At 43.4% G+C, this 25,000-nt stretch overlaps 2 protein-coding genes across 5 annotated transcripts in view; one reads left to right on the forward strand and one right to left on the reverse strand.

The window, feature by feature from the left end:
• The window catches only part of LOC133558867 (uncharacterized), a 13,051-nt gene extending 10,650 nt beyond the window's left edge, over nucleotides 1-2,401 (forward strand). The window contains exon 5 of the mRNA XM_061909993.1: nucleotides 2,163-2,401. Coding sequence (XP_061765977.1) covers nucleotides 2,163-2,281 — 119 coding nt within the window. The 3' untranslated portion in view covers nucleotides 2,282-2,401. The remainder of the gene's footprint in view (nucleotides 1-2,162) is intronic.
• A 10,214-nt stretch (nucleotides 2,402-12,615) lies between these two features.
• Nucleotides 12,616-25,000, reverse strand: part of LOC133559754 (nck-associated protein 1) — a 73,174-nt gene continuing 60,789 nt past the window's right edge. For all 4 annotated transcript variants that reach the window (XM_061911825.1, XM_061911823.1, XM_061911822.1 and 1 more), the window contains 6 exons: nucleotides 23,901-23,981; nucleotides 23,739-23,832; nucleotides 23,547-23,663; nucleotides 19,174-19,283; nucleotides 19,001-19,090; nucleotides 12,616-18,020 (listed from right to left, as the gene is read on the reverse strand). In XM_061911825.1, coding sequence (XP_061767809.1) covers nucleotides 17,904-18,020; nucleotides 19,001-19,090; nucleotides 19,174-19,283; nucleotides 23,547-23,663; nucleotides 23,739-23,832; nucleotides 23,901-23,981 — 609 coding nt within the window. In that variant the 3' untranslated portion in view covers nucleotides 12,616-17,903. The remainder of the gene's footprint in view (nucleotides 18,021-19,000; nucleotides 19,091-19,173; nucleotides 19,284-23,546; nucleotides 23,664-23,738; nucleotides 23,833-23,900; nucleotides 23,982-25,000) is intronic.

Raw genomic sequence — 25,000 nt, forward strand, 5'->3', positions numbered from 1 at the left:
TTTTGGATAGATGAAAAAATGTGTGTATATATATATATGTATATATATAGATATATATACGGCTGCGGGTAGTCCCGAGTAAAATAATAATAATAAAATGTTTTTTTAAAACACATTTTTTCATATATATATATATATATATATATATATATATATATATATAATTTGAAAACAAACAAAAGCAGCCTAAGCAGAGAAGCCCAGACTTCGCTCTCCCGGCCACTTTGTCCATCTCCAGCTGTAAAGAACAATGTAATATATATTGTAATTTTTATGAATTTTATGGGTAGTTTGCTGTAAAATCACAAGTCAAGCAGATAATTAAGTATTTATTTTTATTTAGACAAAAACATGTTTGTAAAGTATGATAATATAAAGTACCAATGACTGTCACACACTCACTACATGTGCATTTGACCCATCACCCTTGATCCCCCCTGGGAGGTGAGGGGAGCAGTGAGCAGCAGCAGTGCCGCGCCCAGGAATCATTTATGGTGATTTAACCCCCAATTCCAAGCCTTGATGCTGAGTGTCAAGCAGGGAGGTAATGGCTCCCATTTTTATAGTCTTTGGTATGACTCGGCCGGGGTTTGAACTCACAACCTACCCATCTCAGGGCGGACACTCTAACCACTAGGCCAGTGGTCCCCAACCACCGGGCCGCGGCTCGATTGGGACCAGGCCGCAGAATAATTTTTTATGAATTTTTATTATTTTTTAATAAAACAAAAAATGTATATTTTTTAATTAAAACAACATAAAAAACACAAGATACACTTACAATTAGTGCACCAACCCCAAAAAACTCCCTTTTTCATGACAAAAATGATGAAAGGATGTTGTGAGTTTGCCAGCTGTGTGATGATGGAACATCCTTGCATCGTCAACATTGTCCCGCACGTCAACATTGTCCCGCTCGTCAACATTGTCCCGCGCGTCAACATTGTCCCGCGCGTCAACATTGTCCCGCGCGTCAACATTGTCCCGCGCGTCAACATTGTCCCGCTCGTCAACATTGTCCCGCTCGTCAACATTGTCCCGCGCGTCAACATTGTCCCGCTCGTCAACATTGTCCCGCGCGTCAACATTGTCCCGCGCGTCAACATTGTCCCGCGCGTCAACATTGTCCCGCGCGTCAACATTGTCCCGCGCGTCAACATTGTCCCGCGCGTCAACATTGTCCCGCGCGCCAACATTGTCCCGCGCGCCAACATTGTCCCGCGCGTCAACATTGTCCCGCGCGTCAACATTGTCCCGCGCGTCAACATTGTCCCGCGCGTCAACATTGTCCCGCGCGTCAACATTGTCCCGCGCGTCAACATTGTCCCGCGCGCCAACATTGTCCCGCGCGCCAACATTGTCCCGCGCGCCAACATTGTCCCGCGCGTCAACATTGTCCCGCGCGTCAACATTGTCCCGCGCGTCAACATTGTCCCGCGCGTCAACATTGTCCCGCGCGTCAACATTGTCCCGCGCGTCAACATTGTCCCGCGCGTCAACATTGTCCCGCGCGTCAACATTGTCCCGCGCGTCAACATTGTCCCGCGCGTCAACATTGTCCCGCGCGCCAACATTGTCCCGCACGCCAACATTGTCCCGCACGCCAACATTGTCCCGCACGCCAACATTGTCCCGCACGTCAACATTGTCCCGCACGTCAACATTGTCCCGCACGCCAACATTGTCCCGCACGTCAACATTGTCCCGCACGTCAACATTGTCCCGCACGTCAACATTGTCCCGCACGTCAACATTGTCCCGCACGTCAACATTGTCCCGCACGTCAACATTGTCCCGCGCGTCAACATTGTCCTGCACGTCAACATTGTCCCGCACGTCAACATTGTCCCGCACGTCAACATTGTCCCGCACGCCAACATTGTCCCGCACGTCAACATTGTCCCGCACGTCAACATTGTCCCGCACGCCAACATTGTCCCGCACGTCAACATTGTCCCGCACGTCAACATTGTCCCGCACGTCAACATTGTCCCGCACGTCAACATTGTCCCGCACGTCAACATTGTCCCGCACGTCAACATTGTCCCGCGCGTCAACATTGTCCTGCACGTCAACAACCAACACAGCAACATGTGACTAACTTCTCCTTTTCTCTGCACGCCCTCGCCATCATCTTCTCCCTGCCTTCCTGCCCTCTCCAGGTGTGTCACCTGACTCCCCAGGTGTGTCACATGACTCTCCAGGTGTGTCACCTGACTCTCCAGGTGTGTCACCTGACTCCCAGATCCAGGCTTCCAGTCCTGACTCAGTTTCTCGATAAGCGCAAGACTTCTCTCTTGAAGCTTCTCCTCTTCACTCGACTCTTCTCTCACTGATCCGTGAATCAACTTGTTTGACTTGCTTCTGAAGATTTGGACATAAACACACCTGTCAACTTTGACTTGTCACTCTGCTCATTCACACACGTTTGAGTCTCTGCTTCTGCAAACTTTCACATCTTTCAGTGCGGACGGAAATATTTCACAGCGTCGTAGATTCCAAATATTTTCCTCTAAAAATCGGACTTTCTGGATGAAAAGATTAGTTTGTGTCAGTTTCACTGAATTCTAACAAATAAACGACATGGACCATCAATTATATTTTAATTACATGGAATTATAACAATTCAATCACATTTAATTTTGCTAACTGAATTATATTAACAACTCACTTACACATCATTATAATCATTCAATTGCATGGAATTATGATTTAAAAGATCTGTTACATTGAAGTGTAATAGAAATTGATTTATTTTAAAAAATCCAATTACATTTGATTATAATAATGGTGAAATTATAATTTAAATATTTTAATAATTGATCATTTAAGGTAGTGATTAAGCAATTAAATTATACATATATTTAATAAACATTTGACAACCAAAGTATTAAACACCTATTTAGTAACACCATCTTAACATTTGACCACTTATTTAATAATACCACCTGAAAATTGACAACTTTTTTATTAATACCACCTTAACATTTGACGACCAAACAATTAAGTTAATAAAGACATTTATACACTTATTTAATAATACCACCTTAACATGTGACAATTAAACATTGGACACATAATTAATAATTGCACCTTAACAAGTCAGCTGACAGTTAAGGTTTATGTGGGGTGTTGCTATAGCGACATCCAGTGGACACATTTATAACAGCAGTTTCTTTTATTCCAAAATTGCAGCTCAGTTTTAGATTAGATTGAATAAACTCCTGTTTGCGGCCGCATTAAACGTGTTTGAGGCCGCATTAAACGTGTTTGAGGCCGCATTAAACGTGTTTGCGGCCGCATTAAACGTGTTTGAGGCCGCATTAAACGTGTTTGCGGCCGCCTTAAAAGGTGTTTGCGGCCGCCTTAAAGGTGTTTGCGGCCGCCTTAAAGGTGTTTGAGGCCGCCTTAAAGGTGTTTGCGGCCGCCTTAAAAGGTGTTTGCGGCCGCCTTAAAAGGTGTTTGCGGCCGCCTTAAAGGTGTTTGAGGCCGCCTTAAAGGTGTTTGAGGCCGCCTTAAAGGTGTTTGAGGCCGCCTTAAAGGTGTTTGAGGCCGCCTTAAAGGTGTTTGAGGCCGCCTTAAAGGTGTTTGAGGCCGCCTTAAAGGTGTTTGAGGCCGCCTTAAAGGTGTTTGCGGCCGCCTTAAAGGTGTTTGCGGCCGCCTTAAAGGTGTTTGCGGCCGCCTTAAAGGTGTTTGCGGCCGCCTTAAAGGTGTTTGCGGCCGCCTTAAAGGTGTTTGCGGCCGCCTTAAAGGTGTTTGCGGCCGCCTTAAAGGTGTTTGAGGCCGCCTTAAAGGTGTTTGAGGCCGCCTTAAAGGTGTTTGAGGCCGCCTTAAAGGTGTTTGAGGCCCTGACTCTGCACGCGGGCCGCAGCCTGACGTGCGCGAGGCTTGCTGCTTGCGTCATTAGGGGAGGAGCCAACAGCAGGCGACATTTCTTAAACATGTCAGCTTTTCAGACTCCTGCTCACTTGGGAAAGGGGAAAGATACAAATAATTGTTAAAGTGCCCTCAAATGAAGGCGTGGCAGTAAAGTGCAAACATCGACTTGTGAGGTTGTTTTTTTTGCATTCATGCATTTTGTAAATGCTTGATTTACTTTTGCACTGCAATAAACTGCAACTTCAAATCTGCGACTGAGCCATCTTTGCTTGTGTTTCTATCAGTCTACTCTAAAACACTGGCAAGTAAAGACAGTTTGACCACTTGATGTTCTCTTTTAAGAAAAACCTCCGCTCCAACGTCACATCATTTCCGTTCTCTTCGCCTTCAAAATAAGAGCTCAAGGCATATACTGTATAACAGCAACTTAACATAAAAAAAGAGGCGAAACCATAAAAATACTTGACATACTTGCCCTCCTACAAAAAGAAACGTCCGTGTTTCAACACAATAACAGGATAAGTGCCAAAATCAACACAAACAGGCAAAACCATATTAAATAGAAATAAAATATACCACAGTTGTGTGGTATATTTTTGGAGCAAACGCACAAAAGTATTTGCCAAAGTTTATACAACGCATGCATTTGACAACATTTATCAAATACATTTCATTCCCCAAGTTTGAACAATAAATGTATTTGCCAAAGTTGACGTGATTTGACTTATTGAAGCCTGCTAATAAATACTGGACCCCAAAAGGGACAAGCGGTAGAAAATGGATGGATGGAATAAATACTGGGATACAAGTTCCTACTTACAACTGGCGGTGGAAAAGGTGTTTGGTCGCCAGGTAAGACGAGCGTGAAATAAATGCAGCAGATTTGAAGGTAGTTGCAGTTTTCAGCCACTAGATGGCAGTAGTGTACAGAACATGGAAGACTACACACAGTAGTTTGGTTAAATCACCACCAGATGGCAGTAGTGTACACAACATGGAAGACTACACACAGTAGTTTGGTTAAATCACCACTAGATGGCAGTAGTGTACAGAACATGGAAGACTACACACAGTAGTTTGGTTAAATCACCACTAGATGGCAGTAGTGTACACAGCATGGAAGACTACACACAGTAGTTTGGTTAAATCACCACTAGATGGCAGTAGTGTACACAACATGGAAGACTACACACAGTAGTTTGGTTAAATCACCACTAGATGGCAGTAGTGTACAGAACATGGAAGACTACACACAGTAGTTTGGTTAAATCACCACTAGATGGCAGTAGTGTACAGAACATAGAAGACTACACACAGTAGTTTGGTTAAATCACCACTAGATGGCAGTAGTGTACACAACATGGAAGACTACACACAGTAGTTTGGTTAAATCACCACTAGATGGCAGTAGTGTACACAACATGGAAGACTACACACAGTAGTTTGGTTAAATCACCACTAGATGGCAGTAGTGTACAGAACATGGAAGACTACACACAGTAGTTTGGTTAAATCACCACTAGATGGCAGTAGTGTACACAACATGGAAGACTACACACAGTAGTTTGGTTAAATCACCACTAGATGGCAGTAGTGTACAGAACATGGAAGACTACACACAGTAGTTTGGTTAAATCACCACTAGATGGCAGTAGTGTACACAACATGGAAGACTACACACAGTAGTTTGGTTAAATCACCACCAGATGGCAGTAGTGTACACAACATGGAAGACTACACACAGTAGTTTGGTTAAATCACCACTAGATGGCAGTAGTGTACAGAACATGGAAGACTACACACAGTAGTTTGGTTAAATCACCACTAGATGGCAGTAGTGTACACAACATGGAAGACTACACACAGTAGTTTGGTTAAATCACCACCAGATGGCAGTAGTGTACACAACATGGAAGACTACACACAGTAATTTGGGAGCTCGTGGTTACATCAACACTTTAGAAATTCCAAGATGTAAAAATAACGAAAATAATAAAAATAATAGTGATCATTTTCATGTCTGTATTATTATTTATTTCACTAACTCCTTCTTTGCTATCAATTTTACTGTCATATTTACTTTCACATATCATATTTGCTAATGTTGCTCTATTGTTGTTGTGTTTGTCTCTCTGTCTTGTTCCCAACATTCCTCCCTTCTGGCTTCCTTTTATTCCTCTTTCTATCCTCCCTGCAGCAAATGATAATATAAATACATTTAATAAAGTCAAATACAAATAAGGCAACAAGAGAAGTATCCCACACTTCTCTTCTGTAAAGTAAGAGTGAACAGCCGATACGGGCATCTACATCTACTATGATTTGCCAGAGAAGCTAGACAGGACAAAAAAAAAGAAGTGCCAGGATGTTTCCACACCGTTTGCAAGAAAAGCAAAGACACATTTCTGTTATTGAGTTGATTTATCAAGAAATCACACTTTCTCTTTTCAGTCCGTGCGGAGAATCCACAGCAAGACAGAAAGATGGCACAATCAAAGTTGATAGTTGATACCACTTTGTGTTTGGCTGTTAGCGTGTCCTTCACATTTCTCACTGATATTTCCTGTTTCCAGTTTGACAACACGTGACCCAGAAATAAGTGAAGGTTAGGTTAGGTTTGGATGTAATCAGCTGAAAAAGCAAAACCATCAACAACTGAAATGACAACTTTGGTGAGTGGCCTCAGCCATCTTGGATCATCTTACAGATCTAGTGGCCACTCTGGCATTGTTGGTGCCACTCTGGCATTGTTGGTGCCACTCTGGCATTGTTGGTGCCACTCTGGCATTGTTGGTGCCACTCTGGCATTGTTGGTGCCACTCTGGCATTGTTGGTGCCACTCTGGCATTGTTGGTGCCACTCTGGACATGCTTTTAAAACACACTTCACTTCCATTGTTCAAACCCTTGTGGGCAAGACTTAGGGTAGTTCTGCATTCTGTTGTCCAAACCTTTGTGGGCGAGACTTACGGTAGTTCTGCATTCTGTTGTCCAAACCTTTGTGGGCGAGACTTAAGGTAGTTCTGCATTCTGTTGTCCAAACCCTTGTGGGCGAGACTTAAGGTAGTTCTGCATTCTGTTGTCCAAACCCTTGTGGGCGAGACTTAGGGTAGTTCTGCATTCTGTTGTCCAAACCCTTGTGGGCGAGACTTAGGGTAGTTCTGCATTCTGTTGTCCAAACCTTTGTGGGCGAGACTTACGGTAGTTCTGCATTCTGTTGTCCAAACCCTTGTGGGCGAGACTTAGGGTAGTTCTGCATTCTGTTGTCCAAACCCTTGTGGGCAAGACTTAGGGTAGTTCTGCATTCTGTTGTCCAAACCCTTGTGGGCAAGACTTAGGGTAGTTCTGCATTCTGTTGTCCAAACCTTTGTGGGCGAGACTTACGGTAGTTCTGCAATCTGTTGTCCAAACCCTTGTGGGCGAGACTTAGGGTAGTTCTGCATTCTGTTGTCCAAACCTTTGTGGGCGAGACTTAGGGTAGTTCTGCATTCTGTTGTCCAAAATCTTGTGGGCGAGACTTAGGGTAGTTCTGCATTCTGTTGTCCAAACCCTTGTGGGCGAGACTTAGGGTAGTTCTGCATTCTGTTGTCCAAACCTTTGTGGGCGAGACTTACGGTAGTTCTGCATTCTGTTGTCCAAACCTTTGTGGGCGAGACTTAAGGTAGTTCTGCATTCTGTTGTCCAAACCTTTGTGGGCGAGACTTAAGGTAGTTCTGCATTCTGTTGTCCAAACCTTTGTGGGCGAGACTTAGGGTAGTTCTGCATTCTGTTCTCCAAACCCTTGTGGGCGAGACTTAAGGTAGTTCTGCATTCTGTTGTCCAAACCTTTGTGGGAGAGACTTAGGGTAGTTCTGCATTCTGTTGTCCAAACCTTTGTGGGCAAGACTTAGGGTAGTTCTGCATTCTGTTGTCCAAACCTTTGTGGGCGAGACTTAAGGTAGTTCTGCATTCTGTTCTCCAAACCTTTGTGGGCGAGACTTAAGGTAGTTCTGCATTCTGTTGTCCAAACCTTTGTGGGCGAGACTTACGGTAGTTCTGCATTCTGTTGTCCAAACCTTTGTGGGCGAGACTTAAGGTAGTTCTGCATTCTGTTGTCCAAACCTTTGTGGGAGAGACTTAGGGTAGTTCTGCATTCTGTTGTCCAAACCTTTGTGGGCAAGACTTAGGGTAGTTCTGCATTCTGTTGTCCAAACCTTTGTGGGAGAGACTTAGGGTAGTTCTGCATTCTGTTGTCCAAACCTTTGTGGGCGAGACTTAGGGTAGTTCTGTGTTCTGTTGTCCGAACCCTTGTGGGTGTGACCTAGTGTAGTTCTGTGTTACGTTGTTTGAACCCTTGTGGGCGCAACTTACGAGTAGTTCTGCGTTCCATTGTTCGAACCCTTGTGGGCACAACTTACGAGTAGTTCTGCGTTCCATTGTTCGAACCCTTGTGGGCGCAACTTAGGGTAGTTCTGTGTTCCCTTGTTCAAACCCTTGTGGGCAAGACTTAGGGTAGTTCTGTGTTCGGATGTCCAAACCCCTTTGCGTGCGACTTAGGGTAGTTCCGCGTTCTGTTCTCCAAACCCTTGTGGGCGAGACTTAAGGTAGTTCTGCATTCTGTTCTCCAAACCCTTGTGGGCGAGACTTAGGGTAATTCTGCATTCTGTTGTCCAAACCTTTGTGGGCGAGACTTAGGGTAGTTCTGTGTTCTGTTGTCCAAACCCTTGTGGGCAAGACTTAGGGTAGTTCTGTGTTCTGTTGTCCAAACCCTTGTGGGTGTGACCTAGTGTAGTTCTGTGTTACGTTGTTTGAACTCTTGTGGGCGCAACTTACGAGTAGTTCTGCGTTCCATTGTTCGAACCCTTGTGGGCACAACTTACGAGTAGTTCTGCGTTCCATTGTTCGAACCCTTGTGGGCGCAACTTAGGGTAGTTCTGTGTTCCCTTGTTCAAACCCTTGTGGGCAAGACTTAGGGTAGTTCTGTGTTCGGATGTCCAAACCCCTTTGCGTGCGACTTAGGGTAGTTCCGCGTTCTGTTCTCCAAACCCTTGTGGGCGAGACTTAAGGTAGTTCTGCATTCTGTTCTCCAAACCTTTGTGGGCGAGACTTAGGGTAGTTCTGCATTCTGTTGTCCAAACCTTTGTGGGCGAGACTTAGGGTAGTTCTGCATTCTGTTGTCCAAACCTTTGTGGGCGAGACTTACGGTAGTTCTGCATTCTGTTGTCCAAACCTTTGTGGGCGAGACTTACGGTAGTTCTGCATTCTGTTGTCCAAACCTTTGTGGGCGAGACTTACGGTAGTTCTGCATTCTGTTGTCCAAACCTTTGTGGGCGAGACTTAGGGTAGTTCTGCATTCTGTTGTCCAAACCCTTGTGGGCGAGACTTAGGGTAGGTCTGCATTCTGTTGTCCAAACCTTTGTGGGCGAGACTTACGGTAGTTCTGCATTCTGTTGTCCAAACCCTTGTGGGCGAGACTTAGGGTAGTTCTGCATTCTGTTGTCCAAACCTTTGTGGGCGAGACTTAGGGTAGTTCTGCATTCTGTTGTCCAAACCTTTGTGGGCGAGACTTAGGGTAGTTCTGCATTCTGTTGTCCAAACCTTTGTGGGCGAGACTTAGGGTAGTTCTGCATTCTGTTGTCCAAACCTTTGTGGGCGAGACTTACGGTAGTTCTGCATTCTGTTGTCCAAACCTTTGTGGGCGAGACTTAAGGTAGTTCTGCATTCTGTTGTCCAAACCTTTGTGGGCGAGACTTAAGGTAGTTCTGCATTCTGTTGTCCAAACCTTTGTGGGCGAGACTTAGGGTAGTTCTGCATTCTGTTCTCCAAACCCTTGTGGGCGAGACTTAAGGTAGTTCTGCATTCTGTTGTCCAAACCTTTGTGGGAGAGACTTAGGGTAGTTCTGCATTCTGTTGTCCAAACCTTTGTGGGCAAGACTTAGGGTAGTTCTGCATTCTGTTGTCCAAACCTTTGTGGGCGAGACTTAAGGTAGTTCTGCATTCTGTTCTCCAAACCTTTGTGGGCGAGACTTAAGGTAGTTCTGCATTCTGTTGTCCAAACCTTTGTGGGCGAGACTTACGGTAGTTCTGCATTCTGTTGTCCAAACCTTTGTGGGCGAGACTTAAGGTAGTTCTGCATTCTGTTGTCCAAACCTTTGTGGGAGAGACTTAGGGTAGTTCTGCATTCTGTTGTCCAAACCTTTGTGGGCAAGACTTAGGGTAGTTCTGCATTCTGTTGTCCAAACCTTTGTGGGAGAGACTTAGGGTAGTTCTGCATTCTGTTGTCCAAACCTTTGTGGGCGAGACTTAGGGTAGTTCTGTGTTCTGTTGTCCGAACCCTTGTGGGTGTGACCTAGTGTAGTTCTGTGTTACGTTGTTTGAACCCTTGTGGGCGCAACTTACGAGTAGTTCTGCGTTCCATTGTTCGAACCCTTGTGGGCACAACTTACGAGTAGTTCTGCGTTCCATTGTTCGAACCCTTGTGGGCGCAACTTAGGGTAGTTCTGTGTTCCCTTGTTCAAACCCTTGTGGGCAAGACTTAGGGTAGTTCTGTGTTCGGATGTCCAAACCCCTTTGCGTGCGACTTAGGGTAGTTCCGCGTTCTGTTCTCCAAACCCTTGTGGGCGAGACTTAAGGTAGTTCTGCATTCTGTTCTCCAAACCCTTGTGGGCGAGACTTAGGGTAATTCTGCATTCTGTTGTCCAAACCTTTGTGGGCGAGACTTAGGGTAGTTCTGTGTTCTGTTGTCCAAACCCTTGTGGGCAAGACTTAGGGTAGTTCTGTGTTCTGTTGTCCAAACCCTTGTGGGTGTGACCTAGTGTAGTTCTGTGTTACGTTGTTTGAACTCTTGTGGGCGCAACTTACGAGTAGTTCTGCGTTCCATTGTTCGAACCCTTGTGGGCACAACTTACGAGTAGTTCTGCGTTCCATTGTTCGAACCCTTGTGGGCGCAACTTAGGGTAGTTCTGTGTTCCCTTGTTCAAACCCTTGTGGGCAAGACTTAGGGTAGTTCTGTGTTCGGATGTCCAAACCCCTTTGCGTGCGACTTAGGGTAGTTCCGCGTTCTGTTCTCCAAACCCTTGTGGGCGAGACTTAAGGTAGTTCTGCATTCTGTTCTCCAAACCTTTGTGGGCGAGACTTAGGGTAGTTCTGCATTCTGTTGTCCAAACCTTTGTGGGCGAGACTTAGGGTAGTTCTGCATTCTGTTGTCCAAACCTTTGTGGGCGAGACTTACGGTAGTTCTGCATTCTGTTGTCCAAACCTTTGTGGGCGAGACTTACGGTAGTTCTGCATTCTGTTGTCCAAACCTTTGTGGGCGAGACTTACGGTAGTTCTGCATTCTGTTGTCCAAACCTTTGTGGGCGAGACTTAGGGTAGTTCTGCATTCTGTTGTCCAAACCCTTGTGGGCGAGACTTAGGGTAGTTCTGCATTCTGTTGTCCAAACCTTTGTGGGCGAGACTTACGGTAGTTCTGCATTCTGTTGTCCAAACCCTTGTGGGCGAGACTTAGGGTAGTTCTGCATTCTGTTGTCCAAACCTTTGTGGGCGAGACTTAGGGTAGTTCTGCATTCTGTTGTCCAAACCTTTGTGGGCGAGACTTAGGGTAGTTCTGCATTCTGTTGTCCAAACCTTTGTGGGCGAGACTTAGGGTAGTTCTGCATTCTGTTGTCCAAACCTTTGTGGGCGAGACTTAGGGTAGTTCTGCATTCTGTTGTCCAAACCCTTGTAGGCAAGACTTAGGGTAGTTCTGCATTCTGTTGTCCAAACCTTTGTGGGCGAGACTTAGGGTAGTTCTGCATTCTGTTGTCCAAACCTTTGTGGGCGAGACTTAGGGTAGTTCTGCATTCTGTTGTCCAAACCTTTGTGGGCAAGACTTAGGGTAGTTCTGCATTCTGTTGTCCAAACCTTTGTGGGCGAGACTTAGGGTAGTTCTGCATTCTGTTGTCCAAACCTTTGTGGGCGAGACTTAGGGTAGTTCTGCATTCTGTTGTCCAAACCTTTGTGGGCGAGACTTAGGGTAGTTCTGCATTCTGTTGTCCAAACCTTTGTGGGCGAGACTTAGGGTAGTTCTGCATTCTGTTGTCCAAACCTTTGTGGGCGAGACTTAGGGTAGTTCTGCATTCTGTTGTCCAAACCTTTGTGGGCGAGACTTAGGGTAGTTCTGCATTCTGTTGTCCAAACCTTTGTGGGCGAGACTTAGGGTAGTTCTGCATTCTGTTGTCCAAACCTTTGTGGGCGAGACTTAGGGTAGTTCTGCATTCTGTTGTCCAAACCCTTGTAGGCAAGACTTAGGGTAGTTCTGCATTCTGTTGTCCAAACCTTTGTGGACGAGACTTAGGGTAGTTCTGCATTCTGTTGTCCAAACCTTTGTGGGCGAGACTTAGGGTAGTTCTGCATTCTGTTGTCCAAACCCTTGTGGGCGAAACTTACGAGTAGTTCTGCCTTCCGTTGTTCCAGCCCTCGTGGGTGCAACTTAGGGTAGTTCCGCGTTCTGTTGTCTGAACCCTTGTGGGCGTGACGTCAGTTTTTCCACTTCCGCCTGATGCCTTAAACATGTTTAAATAGATATTGATTAGTCTGTAGCGTGTGAGTAATCACACGGGAGTGACTTAAGTTGCTTTTGCAGCTGAGCACAAACTGACTGACTGGCAACATGATCAAAGTTCAATATTAACACGCATGTCAGGATTTGTGCGGCCATGACAGGACTCACAACACTAAAGAACATAATCCTCGTACTTCAACATTTCCACACTGTACATTTCAGCAGAAAGTTATTTTATTTAATATTAAGTTACAAGGTGAGTCAGACAAAATATCGTAAAAAAACAAACAAAAAAACCCCATCAAGTGTTCCACAAACATTGAATCCAAAGTTAAGCACACAAATAATTTCTTTTTTTTTTTTTTTAGTGGTTATGATGTGGTCAGCTTTTGACTTTTCTAGATTCAATAAAATAATGTTTGTTCCTCACTTGGTCTGCAGTGCTGGCAACTTGTCTCACAAACCTGGACGTCACCGCTCAAACTCGACCCAGCACAAAAAGTTCATGCCAACAAAACCAAAACAATCACTTTCACTTTGGAACTGTGGTAAAAAGCTGCTGACTCATCATTTTCTATCGGAATGGACCCAAAAACCTGCACTTGATCAATGAAAGCCAACTCTCGTGTTGCTTCTTCTCACAGCAGACATCCAACTTCTAGTCCTCACACACTCACACACACACACACACACACACACACACACACACACACACACACACACACACACACACACACACACACTCTCCCCCACACACGCGCAGTGTCAAGACATTTGGCAAATGTTGTTGATTAGGAGGATGCAGAAAGAAGAATGTTGGAAGATGTTAGGAGGATGCAGGGAGAAGAATGTTGGAAGATGTTAGGAGGATGCAGGGAGAAGAATGTTGGAAGATGTTAGGAGGATGCAGAAAGAAGAATGTTGGAAGATGTTAGGAGGATGCAGGGAGAAGAATGTTGGAAGATGTTAGGAGGATGCAGAAAGAAGAATGTTGGAAGATGTTAGGAGGATGCAGAAAGAAGAATGTTGGAAGATGTTAGGAGGATGCAGGGAGAAGAATGTTGGAAGATGTTAGGAGGATGCAGAAAGAAGAATGTTGGAAGATGTTAGGAGGATGCAGAGAGAAGAATGTTGGAAGATGTTAGGAGGATGCAGGGAGAAGAATGTTGGAAGATGTTAGGAGGATGCAGAAAGAAGAATGTTGGATGTTAGGAGGATGCAGAAAGAAGAATGTTGGAAGATGTTAGGAGGATGCAGAAAGAAGAATGTTGGAAGATGTTAGGAGGATGCAGGGAGAAGAATGTTGGAAGATGTTAGGAGGATGCAGGGAGAAGAATGTTGGAAGATGTTAGGAGGATGCAGAGAGAAGAATGTTGGAAGATGTTAGGAGGATGCAGAGAGAAGAATGTTGGAAGATGTTAGGAGGATGCAGAGAGAAGAATGTTGGAAGATGTTAGGAGGATGCAGAAAGAAGAATGTTGGAAGATGTTAGGAGGATGCAGAAAGAAGAATGTTGGAAGATGTTAGGAGGATGCAGAAAGAAGAATGTTGGAAGATGTTAGGAGGATGCAGAAAGAAGAATGTTGGAAGATGTTAGGAGGATGCAGGGAGAAGAATGTTTGGAAGATGTTAGGAGGATGCAGGGAGAAGAATGTTGGAAGATGTTAGGAGGATGCAGAGAGAAGAATGTTGGAAGATGTTAGGAGGATGCAGAGAGAAGAATGTTGGAAGATGTTAGGAGGATGCAGAGAGAAGAATGTTGGAAGATGTTAGGAGGATGCAGAAAGAAGAATGTTGGAAGATGTTAGGAGGATGCAGAAAGAAGAATGTTGGAAGATGTTAGGAGGATGCAGAAAGAAGAATGTTGGAAGATGTTAGGAGGATGCAGAAAGAAGAATGTTGGAAGATGTTAGGAGGATGCAGAAAGAAGAATGTTGGAAGATGTTAGGAGGATGCAGAAAGAAGAATGTTGGAAGATGTTAGGAGGATGCAGAAAGAAGAATGTTGGAAGATGTTAGGAGGATGCAGGGAGAAGAATGTTGGAAGATGTTAGGAGGATGCAGAAAGAAGAATGTTGGAAGATGTTAGGAGGATGCAGAAAGAAGAATGTTGGAAGATGTTAGGAGGATGCAGGGAGAAGAATGTTGGAAGATGTTAGGAGGATGCAGAAAGAAGAATGTTGGAAGATGTTAGGAGGATGCAGGGAGAAGAATGTTGGAAGATGTTAGGAGGATGCAGGGAGAAGAATGTTGGAAGATGTTAGGAGGATGCAGAAAGAAGAATGTTGGAAGATGTTAGGAGGATGCAGAGAGAAGAATGTTGGAAGATGTTAGGAGGATGCAGAAAGAAGAATGTTGGAAGATGTTAGGAGGATGCAGAAAGAAGAATGTTGGAAGATGTTAGGAGGATGCAGGGAGAAGAATGTTGGAAGATGTTAGGAGGATGCAGAAAGAAGAATGTTGGAAGATGTTAGGAGGATGCAGAGAGAAGAATGTTGGAAGATGTTAGGAGGATGCAGGGAGAAGAATGTTGGAAGATGTTAGGAGGATGCAGAAAGAAGAATGTTGGATGTTAGGAGGATGCAGAAAGAAGAATGTTGGAAGATGTTAGGAGGATGCAGGGAGAAGAATGTTGGAAGATGTTAGGAGGATGCAGGGAGAAGAATGTTGGAAGATGTTAGGAGGATGCAGAAAGAAGAATGTTGGAAGATGTTAGGAGGATGCAGGGAGAAGAATGTTGGAAGATGTTAGGAGGATGCAGAAAGAAGAATGTTGGAAGATGTTAGGAGGATGCAGAAAGAAGAATGTTGGAAGATGTTAGGAGGATGCAGGGAGAAGAATGTTGGAAGATGTTAGGAGGATGCAGGGAGAAGAATGTTGGAAGATGTTAGGAGGATGCAGAAAGAAGAATGTTGGAAGATGTTAGGAGGATGCAGAGAGAAGAATGTTGGAAGATGTTAGGAGGATGCAGAGAGAAGAATGTTGGAAGATGTTAGGAGGATGCAGAAAGAAGAATGTTGGAAGATGTTAGGAGGATGCAGAAAGAAGAATGTTGGAAGATGTTAGGAGGATGCAGAAAGAAGAATGTTGGAAGATGTTAGGAGGATGCAGAAAGAAGAATGTTGGAAGATGTTAGGAGGATGCAGAAAGAAGAATGTTGGAAGATGTTAGGAGGATGCAGAAAGAAGAATGTTGGAAGATGTTAGGAGGATGCAGAAAGAAGAATGTTGGAAGATGTTAGGAGGATGCAGGGAGAAGAATGTTGGAAGATGTTAGGAGGATGCAGAAAGAAGAATGTTGGAAGATGTTAGGAGGATGCAGAAAGAAGAATGTTGGAAGATGTTAGGAGGATGCAGGGAGAAGAATGTTGGAAGATGTTAGGAGGATGCAGAAAGAAGAATGTTGGAAGATGTTAGGAGGATGCAGGGAGAAGAATGTTGGAAGATGTTAGGAGGATGCAGAAAGAAGAATGTTGGAAGATGTTAGGAGGATGCAGGGAGAAGAATGTTGGAAGATGTTAGGAGGATGCAGAAAGAAGAATGTTGGAAGATGTTAGGAGGATGCAGAAAGAAGAATGTTGGAAGATGTTAGGAGGATGCAGGGAGAAGAATGTTGGAAGATGTTAGGAGGATGCAGGGAGAAGAATGTTGGAAGATGTTAGGAGGATGCAGAAAGAAGAATGTTGGAAGATGTTAGGAGGATGCAGAGAGAAGAATGTTGGAAGATGTTAGGAGGATGCAGGGAGAAGAATGTTGGAAGATGTTAGGAGGATGCAGAAAGAAGAATGTTGGAAGATGTTAGGAGGATGCAGGGAGAAGAATGTTGGAAGATGTTAGGAGGATGCAGAAAGAAGAATGTTGGAAGATGTTAGGAGGATGCAGGGAGAAGAATGTTGGAAGATGTTAGGAGGATGCAGAAAGAAGAATGTTGGAAGATGTTAGGAGGATGCAGAGAGAAGAATGTTGGAAGATGTTAGGAGGATGCAGGGAGAAGAATGTTGGAAGATGTTAGGAGGATGCAGGGAGAAGAATGTTGGAAGATGTTAGGAGGATGCAGAGAGAAGAATGTTGGAAGATGTTAGGAGGATGCAGGGAGAAGAATGTTGGAAGTGAAACAAAGCTCTCTTTGCCGATAATGAAGAGCATTGAAGGAATCCTTCAAAGAGTTTAGTGTCAACTAAATATATATACTGTGTATTTATACTATACATCTTGTCCTTGTAGAAGCAAATGTTGCTATGGTAACGTCTCAAGCAACAGCATGAAAACAAACAAAAATGTTTACACTGGAACCACAACTTTGATATCCTGCTAGTGTGTGTGTGTGTGTGTGTGTAATGTTACTATGTACTCTTGTGTGTGTGTGTAATGTTACTATGTACTCTTGTGTACTTGTGTGTGTGTAATGTTACTATGTACTCTTGTGTGTGTGTAATGTTACTATGTACTCTTGTGTGTGTGTAATGTTACTATGTACTCTTGTGTACTTGTGTGTGTGTAATGTTACTATGTACTCTTGTGTACTTGTGTGTGTGTAATGTTACTATGTACTCTTGTGTGTGTGTAATGTTACTATGTACTCTTGTGTACTTGTGTGTGTGTGTGTTTAATGGTACTATGTACTCTTGTATGTGTAATGTCACAATGTACTCTTGTGTACTTGTTGTGTGTGTAATGTTACTATGTACTCTTGTGTACTTAGTGTGTAATGTTACTATATACTCTTGTGTACTTAGTGTGTAATGTTACTATGTACTCTTGTGTACTTAGTGTGTGTAATGTTACTATGTACTCTTGTGTACTTAGTGTGTGTAATATTACTATGTACTCTTGTTTACTTAGTGTTTGTAAGTTACAATGTACTCTTGTGTACTTAGTGTGTGTGTAATGTTACTATGTACTCTTGTGTACTTAGTGTGTGTAATGTTACTATGTACTCTTGTGTACTTAGTGTGTGTAATGTTACTATGTACTCTTGTGTACTTAGTGTGTGTAATGTTACTATGTAGTCTTGTGTACTTAGTGTGTGTGTAATGTTACTATGTACTCTTGTGTACTTGTGTGTAATGTTACTATGTACTCTTGTGTACTTAGTGTGTGTGTAATGTTACTATGTACTCTTGTGTACTTGTGTGTGTGTAATGTTACTATGTACTCTTGTATACTTAGTGTGTGCATGTGCAATGCTACAATGTACTATTGTGGACTTATTGTGTTAATTGTAACACTGTGTGTAATGTTACAATGTATTCTTGGGTACTTATTGTTAATTGTAAAATTATGTATGCGTGTAACGCTACAACCTGTTGTGTATTTGTTATTGGAACACTGTGTATGTGTGTAACATTACAAGCTATTCTTGTGTATTTATTTTGTTAGAATTTAAACTGTGTGTGTAATGTTATAGTGTATTCTTGTGTATTTGTTTTGCTAAATGTTGTGTGTGTGTTTAGTGACAGGGTGTCAGGCTTAAAGTGTGTGTGTGTGTGTGTGTGTGTGTGTGTGTTTAGGCGTTGGCACTGATGCTCTGCTTGTAGACAGCATGATAGGCGTTACGCAGGAGGACGTAAGGGAAGCAGGACTCCAGCAGGTCCATGGTCAGGAAAGGAGACTCCTGCACGATCTGATGGCACAAATGATGGCTTTAGTCACATGTTACTAACCATGTGTTCATATTTACAGCACAAATGAGGGCTGTAGTTACATCTTACTAACCATGTGTTCATATTTACAGCACAAATGATGGCTTTAGTCACATGTCACTAACCATGTGTTCATATTTACAGCACAAATGATGGCTTTAGTCACATGTCACTAACCATGTGTTCATATTTACAGCACAAATGAGGGCTGTAGTTACATCTTACTAACCATGTGTTCATATTTACAGCACAAATGATGGCTTTAGTCACATGTTACTAACCATGTGTTCATATTTACAGCACAAATGATGGCTTTAGTCACATGTCACTAACCATGTGTTCATATTTACAGCACAAATGAGGGCTTTAGTCACATGTCACTAACCATGTGTTCATATTTACAGCACAAATGATGGCTTTAGTCACATGTTACTAACCATGTGTTCATATTTACAGCACAAATGATGACATGTTAATAACCATGGGCGAGCAAATCAGAGAAACTAATGATTCAAAATACATTACCATGAATTGATGAAGGTGGACCCCGACTTAAACAAGTTGAAAAACTTATTGGGGTGTTACCATTTAGTGGTCAATTGTACGGAATATGTACTGTACTGTGCAATCTACTAATAAAATCAATCAATCAATCAATGCTTCCTCTTTAAGCCCGCTGCAGAGTCAGCCTAACGTCCGAACAAGGAACATTTAACCATAAAAGTATTGAGAGGCTGCGTTTCAATGTGTTGCGTCTAGTCCTGACGCAGCAAAGGTGACAGTTGACAAAAACAGGACTTGTGGCGTTACCACCCGGAACTAACTTCACCGTCCCTCAAACACGTTGGAGATGGCGCTAGCCGCATCTCACCAGACAAACACGCATGAGAACAAGTGGCTGAGGACGCGCAGACTCGGCAACAGAGAACCACTGGAAGGAGACAATAGTATTTTTCCTCACCATGTCAAGCAGCAGGTAGACAGATTCTCGGTTCCGAGTGGTCATCTTGTCCGTCTCCTGGCCGATCTTCAAGAGGCTGGAGGAGGCCAGCTGCAGACACACACAGGCAGGTGTTTGAAAGCAAGCCCCAGACCAGTGGTGGTGGTGGTGGTGGTGGTGGTGTAACTTCTTACAGCCAGGAACTCTTTCAGGCGGTCCTCAATACTTCCCTTGTGGATGGTGAAGAGAGCAGCAGCGATCTGGTTGATGGCTTTGGCCAGACAGTGGATGTTGTTACAGTGGCCTGCAGGGGGCAGCAAAGGTCTTCAAACACGTGACATGTGTCATGTCCACCATACAGCTGTTCCACCTCCCCTCATCTATTAGTACTCAGGGTGTAGGTCTTCAAACACATGACATGTGTCATGTCCACCATACAGCTGTTCCACCTCCCCTCATCTATTAGTACTCAGGGTGTAGGTCTTCAAACACGTGACATGTGTCATGTCCACCATACAGCTGTTCCACCTCCCCTCATCTATTAGTACTCAGGGTGTAGGTCTTCAAACACATGACATGTGTCATATCCACCATACAGCTGTTCCACCTCCCCTCATCTATTAGTACTCAGGGTGTAGGTCTTCAAACACATGACATGTGTCATGTCCACCATACAGCTGTTCCACCTCCCCTCATCTATTAGTACTCAGGGTGTAGGTCTTCAAACACATGACATGTGTCATGTCCACCATACAGCTGTTCCACCTCCCCTCATCTATTAGTACTCAGGGTGTAGGTCTTCAAACACGTGACATGTGTCATGTCCACCATACAGCTGTTCCACCTCCCCTCATCTATTAGTACTCAGGGTGTAGGTCTTCAAACACATGACATGTGTCATATCCACCATACAGCTGTTCCACCTCCCCTCATCTATTAGTACTCAGGGTGTAGGTCTTCAAACACATGACATGTGTCATGTCCACCATACAGCTGTTCCACCTCCCCTCATCTATTAGTACTCAGGGTGTAGGTCTTCAAACACATGACATGTGTCATATCCACCATACAGCTGTTCCACTTCCCCTCATCTATTAGTACTCAGGGTGTAGGTCTTCAAACACGTGACATGTGTCATGTCCACCATACAGCTGTTCCACTTCCCCTCATCTATTAGTACTCAGGGTGTAGGTCTTCAAACACATGACATGTGTCATGTCCACCATACAGCTGTTCCACCTCCCCTCTGTCATTAGTACTCAGGGTGTAGGTCTTCAAACACATGACATGTGTCATATCCGCCATACAGCTGTTCCACCTCCCCTCATCTATTAGTACTCAGGGTGTAGGTCTTCAAACACATGACATGTGTCATGTCCACCATACAGCTGTTCCACTTCCCCTCATCTATTAGTACTCAGGGTGTAGGTCTTCAAACACATGACATGTGTCATGTCCACCATACAGCTGTTCCACCTCCCCTCATCTATTAGTACTCAGGGTGTAGGTCTTCAAACACATGACATGTGTCATGTCCACCATACAGCTGTTCCACCTCCCCTCATCTATTAGTACTCAGGGTGTAGGTCTTCAAACACATGACATGTGTCATGTCCACCATACAGCTGTTCCACTTCCCCTCATCTATTAGTACTCAGGGTGTAGGTCTTCAAACACATGACATGTGTCATATCCACCATACAGCTGTTCCACCTCCCCTCATCTATTAGTACTCAGGGTGTAGGTCTTCAAACACATGACATGTGTCATGTCCACCATACAGCTGTTCCACCTCCCCTCATCTATTAGTACTCAGGGTGTAGGTCTTCAAACACATGACATGTGTCATGTCCACCATACAGCTGTTCCACCTCCCCTCATCTATTAGTACTCAGGGTGTAGGTCTTCAAACACATGACATGTGTCATGTCCACCATACAGCTGTTCCACCTCCCCTCATCTATTAGTACTCAGGGTGTAGGTCTTCAAACACATGACATGTGTCATATCCACCATACAGCTGTTCCACCTCCCCTCATCTATTAGTACTCAGGGTGTAGGTCTTCAAACACATGACATGTGTCATGTCCACCATACAGCTGTTCCACCTCCCCTCATCTATTAGTACTCAGGGTGTAGGTCTTCAAACACATGACATGTGTCATGTCCACCATACAGCTGTTCCACCTCCCCTCATCTATTAGTACTCAGGGTGTAGGTCTTCAAACACATGACATGTGTCATGTCCACCATACAGCTGTTCCACTTCCCCTCATCTATTAGTACTCAGGGTGTATGATCTTTTTTTTTTTTTTAAACAATACAATCCAAAATGATTCAGTTGAAATCAATGCAGTGACTTTTTTCAAAAAAATGAAGCGGTGAGTGGGAAGCAAATAGTGGATATTTCTCCCAAGGGAATGATGTGTGAATGACTTATGGATACAAACAACAATTCATGCATTCACATCCTCTCTGAATGAGTGACGTGCTGTCAGGGGAGGCAAGTGAGGCAGTGTGCCTCACCTGCCACCAGGTGGCTTAACCATGAGATGTTCCAAAACGAAGTAATAAAATAATATAAGTTTTAATATTTCTCTTTTAGTTTATGCTTCCTATGTGATTTTGGTGTGGTTTCTGTATATTTTGATCATTTTCATGGTCAAAATCGCAGAAATTCCATGTTTCCTGATCAAAACTATGCAGCAGATGAGAAGTGAGGCAGACACAGGCGGTGCCTCCACAGCTACACACAGTGTGTATTGGGCGTGTGCGTGCGGGGGGGCGTATGCTTGTTGCCACATGGAAAAGGCAGGTCTTGAGGCAGCAAGTACCCCTGCCTCAAGGTAGGGGGCGATACATTGTCAACTTGCAGTTGAATGCCTCAGCAGTACTGACTCGCCACACTGGGAGAAGTGGGGGCGCTCAAGCTAGCAGACACAGGTCTCGCCAGCGGAAGTCAGCATATTTTTCTTTTTAAACTGTATTTACAAACAAACATGGCATTTTTATTAGAGTAAGCCAGCGTTTGTGGGTGTTTTTGTCAGATGCAAAAATATTGTTTAATTTCTTGGAATGAAATGAATGTTTCTGCCAATATGGAGGATTATATACTGTATCCAAGATGAAATACTTCTCTAAACTGGAATTTAAGACAAAATGAATGTGGTCATACAAAGTATGTTTTCTATTGCTGCTTCAGATACAAATACAGAAAGGTAATATACACTCACAATACTTGATTTATTTTCTTAAAAGCAAATGGGACCAAAAAGTCTTTAATAACAAATGTATCAAATATTTTTTGGAGCCATTTATCATATCATAATATCATTATGATAACGTTTTTATGAAAGCGAATAACTCCCTTTTTTTCCCTGTAACTCTGATTTGCAACCTAAATCAACAATGACTAGAGCTGCACATATGAATTGAAGTAAAAAAAAGTATGTATGCCTCACCTGGTGTTTAGTTCACCGCACGTCACTGATTTGAATAAAGTTACACTCCAGCTTGAATTAATATGAGAAAACATTTTCTGCTCACATTTGGAACATTTAAGACATTTTCAATAAAAGTACACTAATCAACATTTTAACAGAAGTTTTACCTGCTACTTCTACTGTTATTTTTTAACATAAAATATATTAATTTATGAAATAAAGTGCAACCAACAAGTATTTAGTAATAATTAACAGTAGATTTACTTGCTACTTCTACCATGAGTTGATGAACCTGGACCCCAACTTAAATAAGTTGAAAAACTTATTGGGGTGTCACCATTTAGTGGTCAATTGTACAGAATATGTACTGTACTGTGCAATCTACTAATACAAGTTTTAATCAGTCCATCAATCAATGTTGTTTTTCAACATAAAATACATTAATCTAAAAAATAAAGTACGGACAACATGTCTTCAGGAAGAATTAACAGTAGATTTACCTGCCACTTCTACTGTTGTTGTTCAAAATAAATATATAAAAAACAATGTGCAACCAACATGTCTTCAAGATGAATGAACAGTAGATTTACCTGCTACTTCTGTTGCTTTTCAATATAAAATATATTTATTTTGAAAAATAAAGTACCACCAACATCTCTTCAGTATGAATTAAGAGTAGATTTACCTGCTACTTCTACTGTTGCTTTTCAACACAAAATATATAGAAGTGGACAGTGTCATTATTGGCAGCAAGTGTCCTCAAGCCTTCATTTGAAGGTGACTCATTGAGTCCATCATTAGTGACGCCGCAGCTCTCTTTCACAAACAAACTTCATTCTGCCTGCTTGGTCCTAATCACATTTAATGAGTGGAAGCTAACCAATCAGTGTGCGGCTATCCAGCTCATTAGCATGCAGCGCTGCGCGGCGCCACTGAAGCAGCAAATGACTTTTTCCCACCGCGTCGCACTTCTCTTTCTCACTCCACCATCCTGAAATATTGACTGCATTATATTTGAAATGACATCGGAGTCCTCATTAGGCAGTTAATCACCGAGTCATTTCTCTAATGGCTAACGTGCTATCGTGCTAACTTGGGAAACTATTTTCATGCAGAATGTGTACCTTCGATGGCGGGGCTGTACTGCGACATCACGTTGCAGGCCAGCGTTGGCAAGGAAACGGCCACAAAGACCATCAGCAGACAAGCAATCTTGTACTCCTCCTCTGGACTGATGTTCTCTACACACACCAGTGGAAACATTCAGCAGACGTCCACACAGCTGTGGATGATGAGGCCTTTTTTTTGTCTCTCACCGCTCTTTTGTGAGGACAGCGCCACCACCAGGGCGGGGTCGATCTCACAGGGTAAGCCCGCAGCTGAGGAGAGCTCGTAGACATTCATGGCCACCTGCACAACAGCATTTGAAAATGTTCTCCTGCATTTAAGGAAGGTACATTTGATGATGAAAAGTGTACCTTCATGTCTGTCTCTCTGGGAATGTGATCCTTGAAATCTTCCACTGAACTGACCAGGAAAGGAATGTGACAAGATAAGACCTGCAGAGATCAGCACAACAGCGTTTGAACACAACCTGTCCTCTGACATCATCTGAGGTAACTAACCCCAACTTCTGCTGCATCTATTCATAAACATATCCCCCCTCATTCATCGCTCCGTGTATGAGAGTAATACAAACCCAAAAGCAGTGAAGTTGTCACGTTGTGTAAATGGTAAATAAAAAGAGAATACAATGATTTGCAAAAACCCTTTCAACCTACACTCAATTGAATAGACTGCAGATACAAGGTACTTAATGTTTGAACTGGTAAACTGCTCTTTTTTTGCAAATTATAGCTCATTTGGAATTTGATGCCTGCAAAACGTTTCAAAAAAGCTGGCACCAGTGTCAAAAAAGACTGAGAAAGTTGAGGAATGCTCATCAAACACTTATGTGGAACAGCACACAGGTGTGCAGGCTAATTGGGAACAGGTGGGTGCCATGATTGGGTATAAAAGCAGCTTCCATGAAATGCTAAGTAATTCACAAACAAAGATGGGGTGAGGGTCACCACTTTGTAAGCAAATTGTTGACGAGCTTTCAAACAAAATTTCTCAACGAGCTATTGCAAGGAATTTAGGGATTTTACCATCTACGCTCCGTAAAATCATCAAAAGGTTCAGAGAATCAGGAGAAATCACTGCACGAAAGCGGTCATATTACAGACCTTAGGTGGTACTGCATCAAAAAGCGACATCAGTGTGTAAAGGATATCGCCACATGGGCTCAAGAACATTTCAGAAGACCACTGTCAGTAACTGCAGTTCGTCACTGCAAGTTAAGTGCAAGTTAAACTCTACTATGCAAAGCGAAAGCCATTTATCAACAACACCCAGAAACACTGCAAGCTTTGCTGGTCCCAAGCTCATCTAAGATGGACTGATGCAAAGTGGAAAGGTGTTCTGTGGTCTGACGAGTGCACATTTCAAATTACATTTGGAAACAGGGGACGTGAGAACAAAGAGAAAAATAACCATCCAGATTGTTCTAGGCGCAAAGTGTAAAAGCCAGCATGTG

The sequence above is a fragment of the Nerophis ophidion genome, linkage group LG09 (assembly GCF_033978795.1).
Source record: "Nerophis ophidion isolate RoL-2023_Sa linkage group LG09, RoL_Noph_v1.0, whole genome shotgun sequence".
NCBI classification, from domain to species: domain Eukaryota; kingdom Metazoa; phylum Chordata; class Actinopteri; order Syngnathiformes; family Syngnathidae; genus Nerophis; species Nerophis ophidion.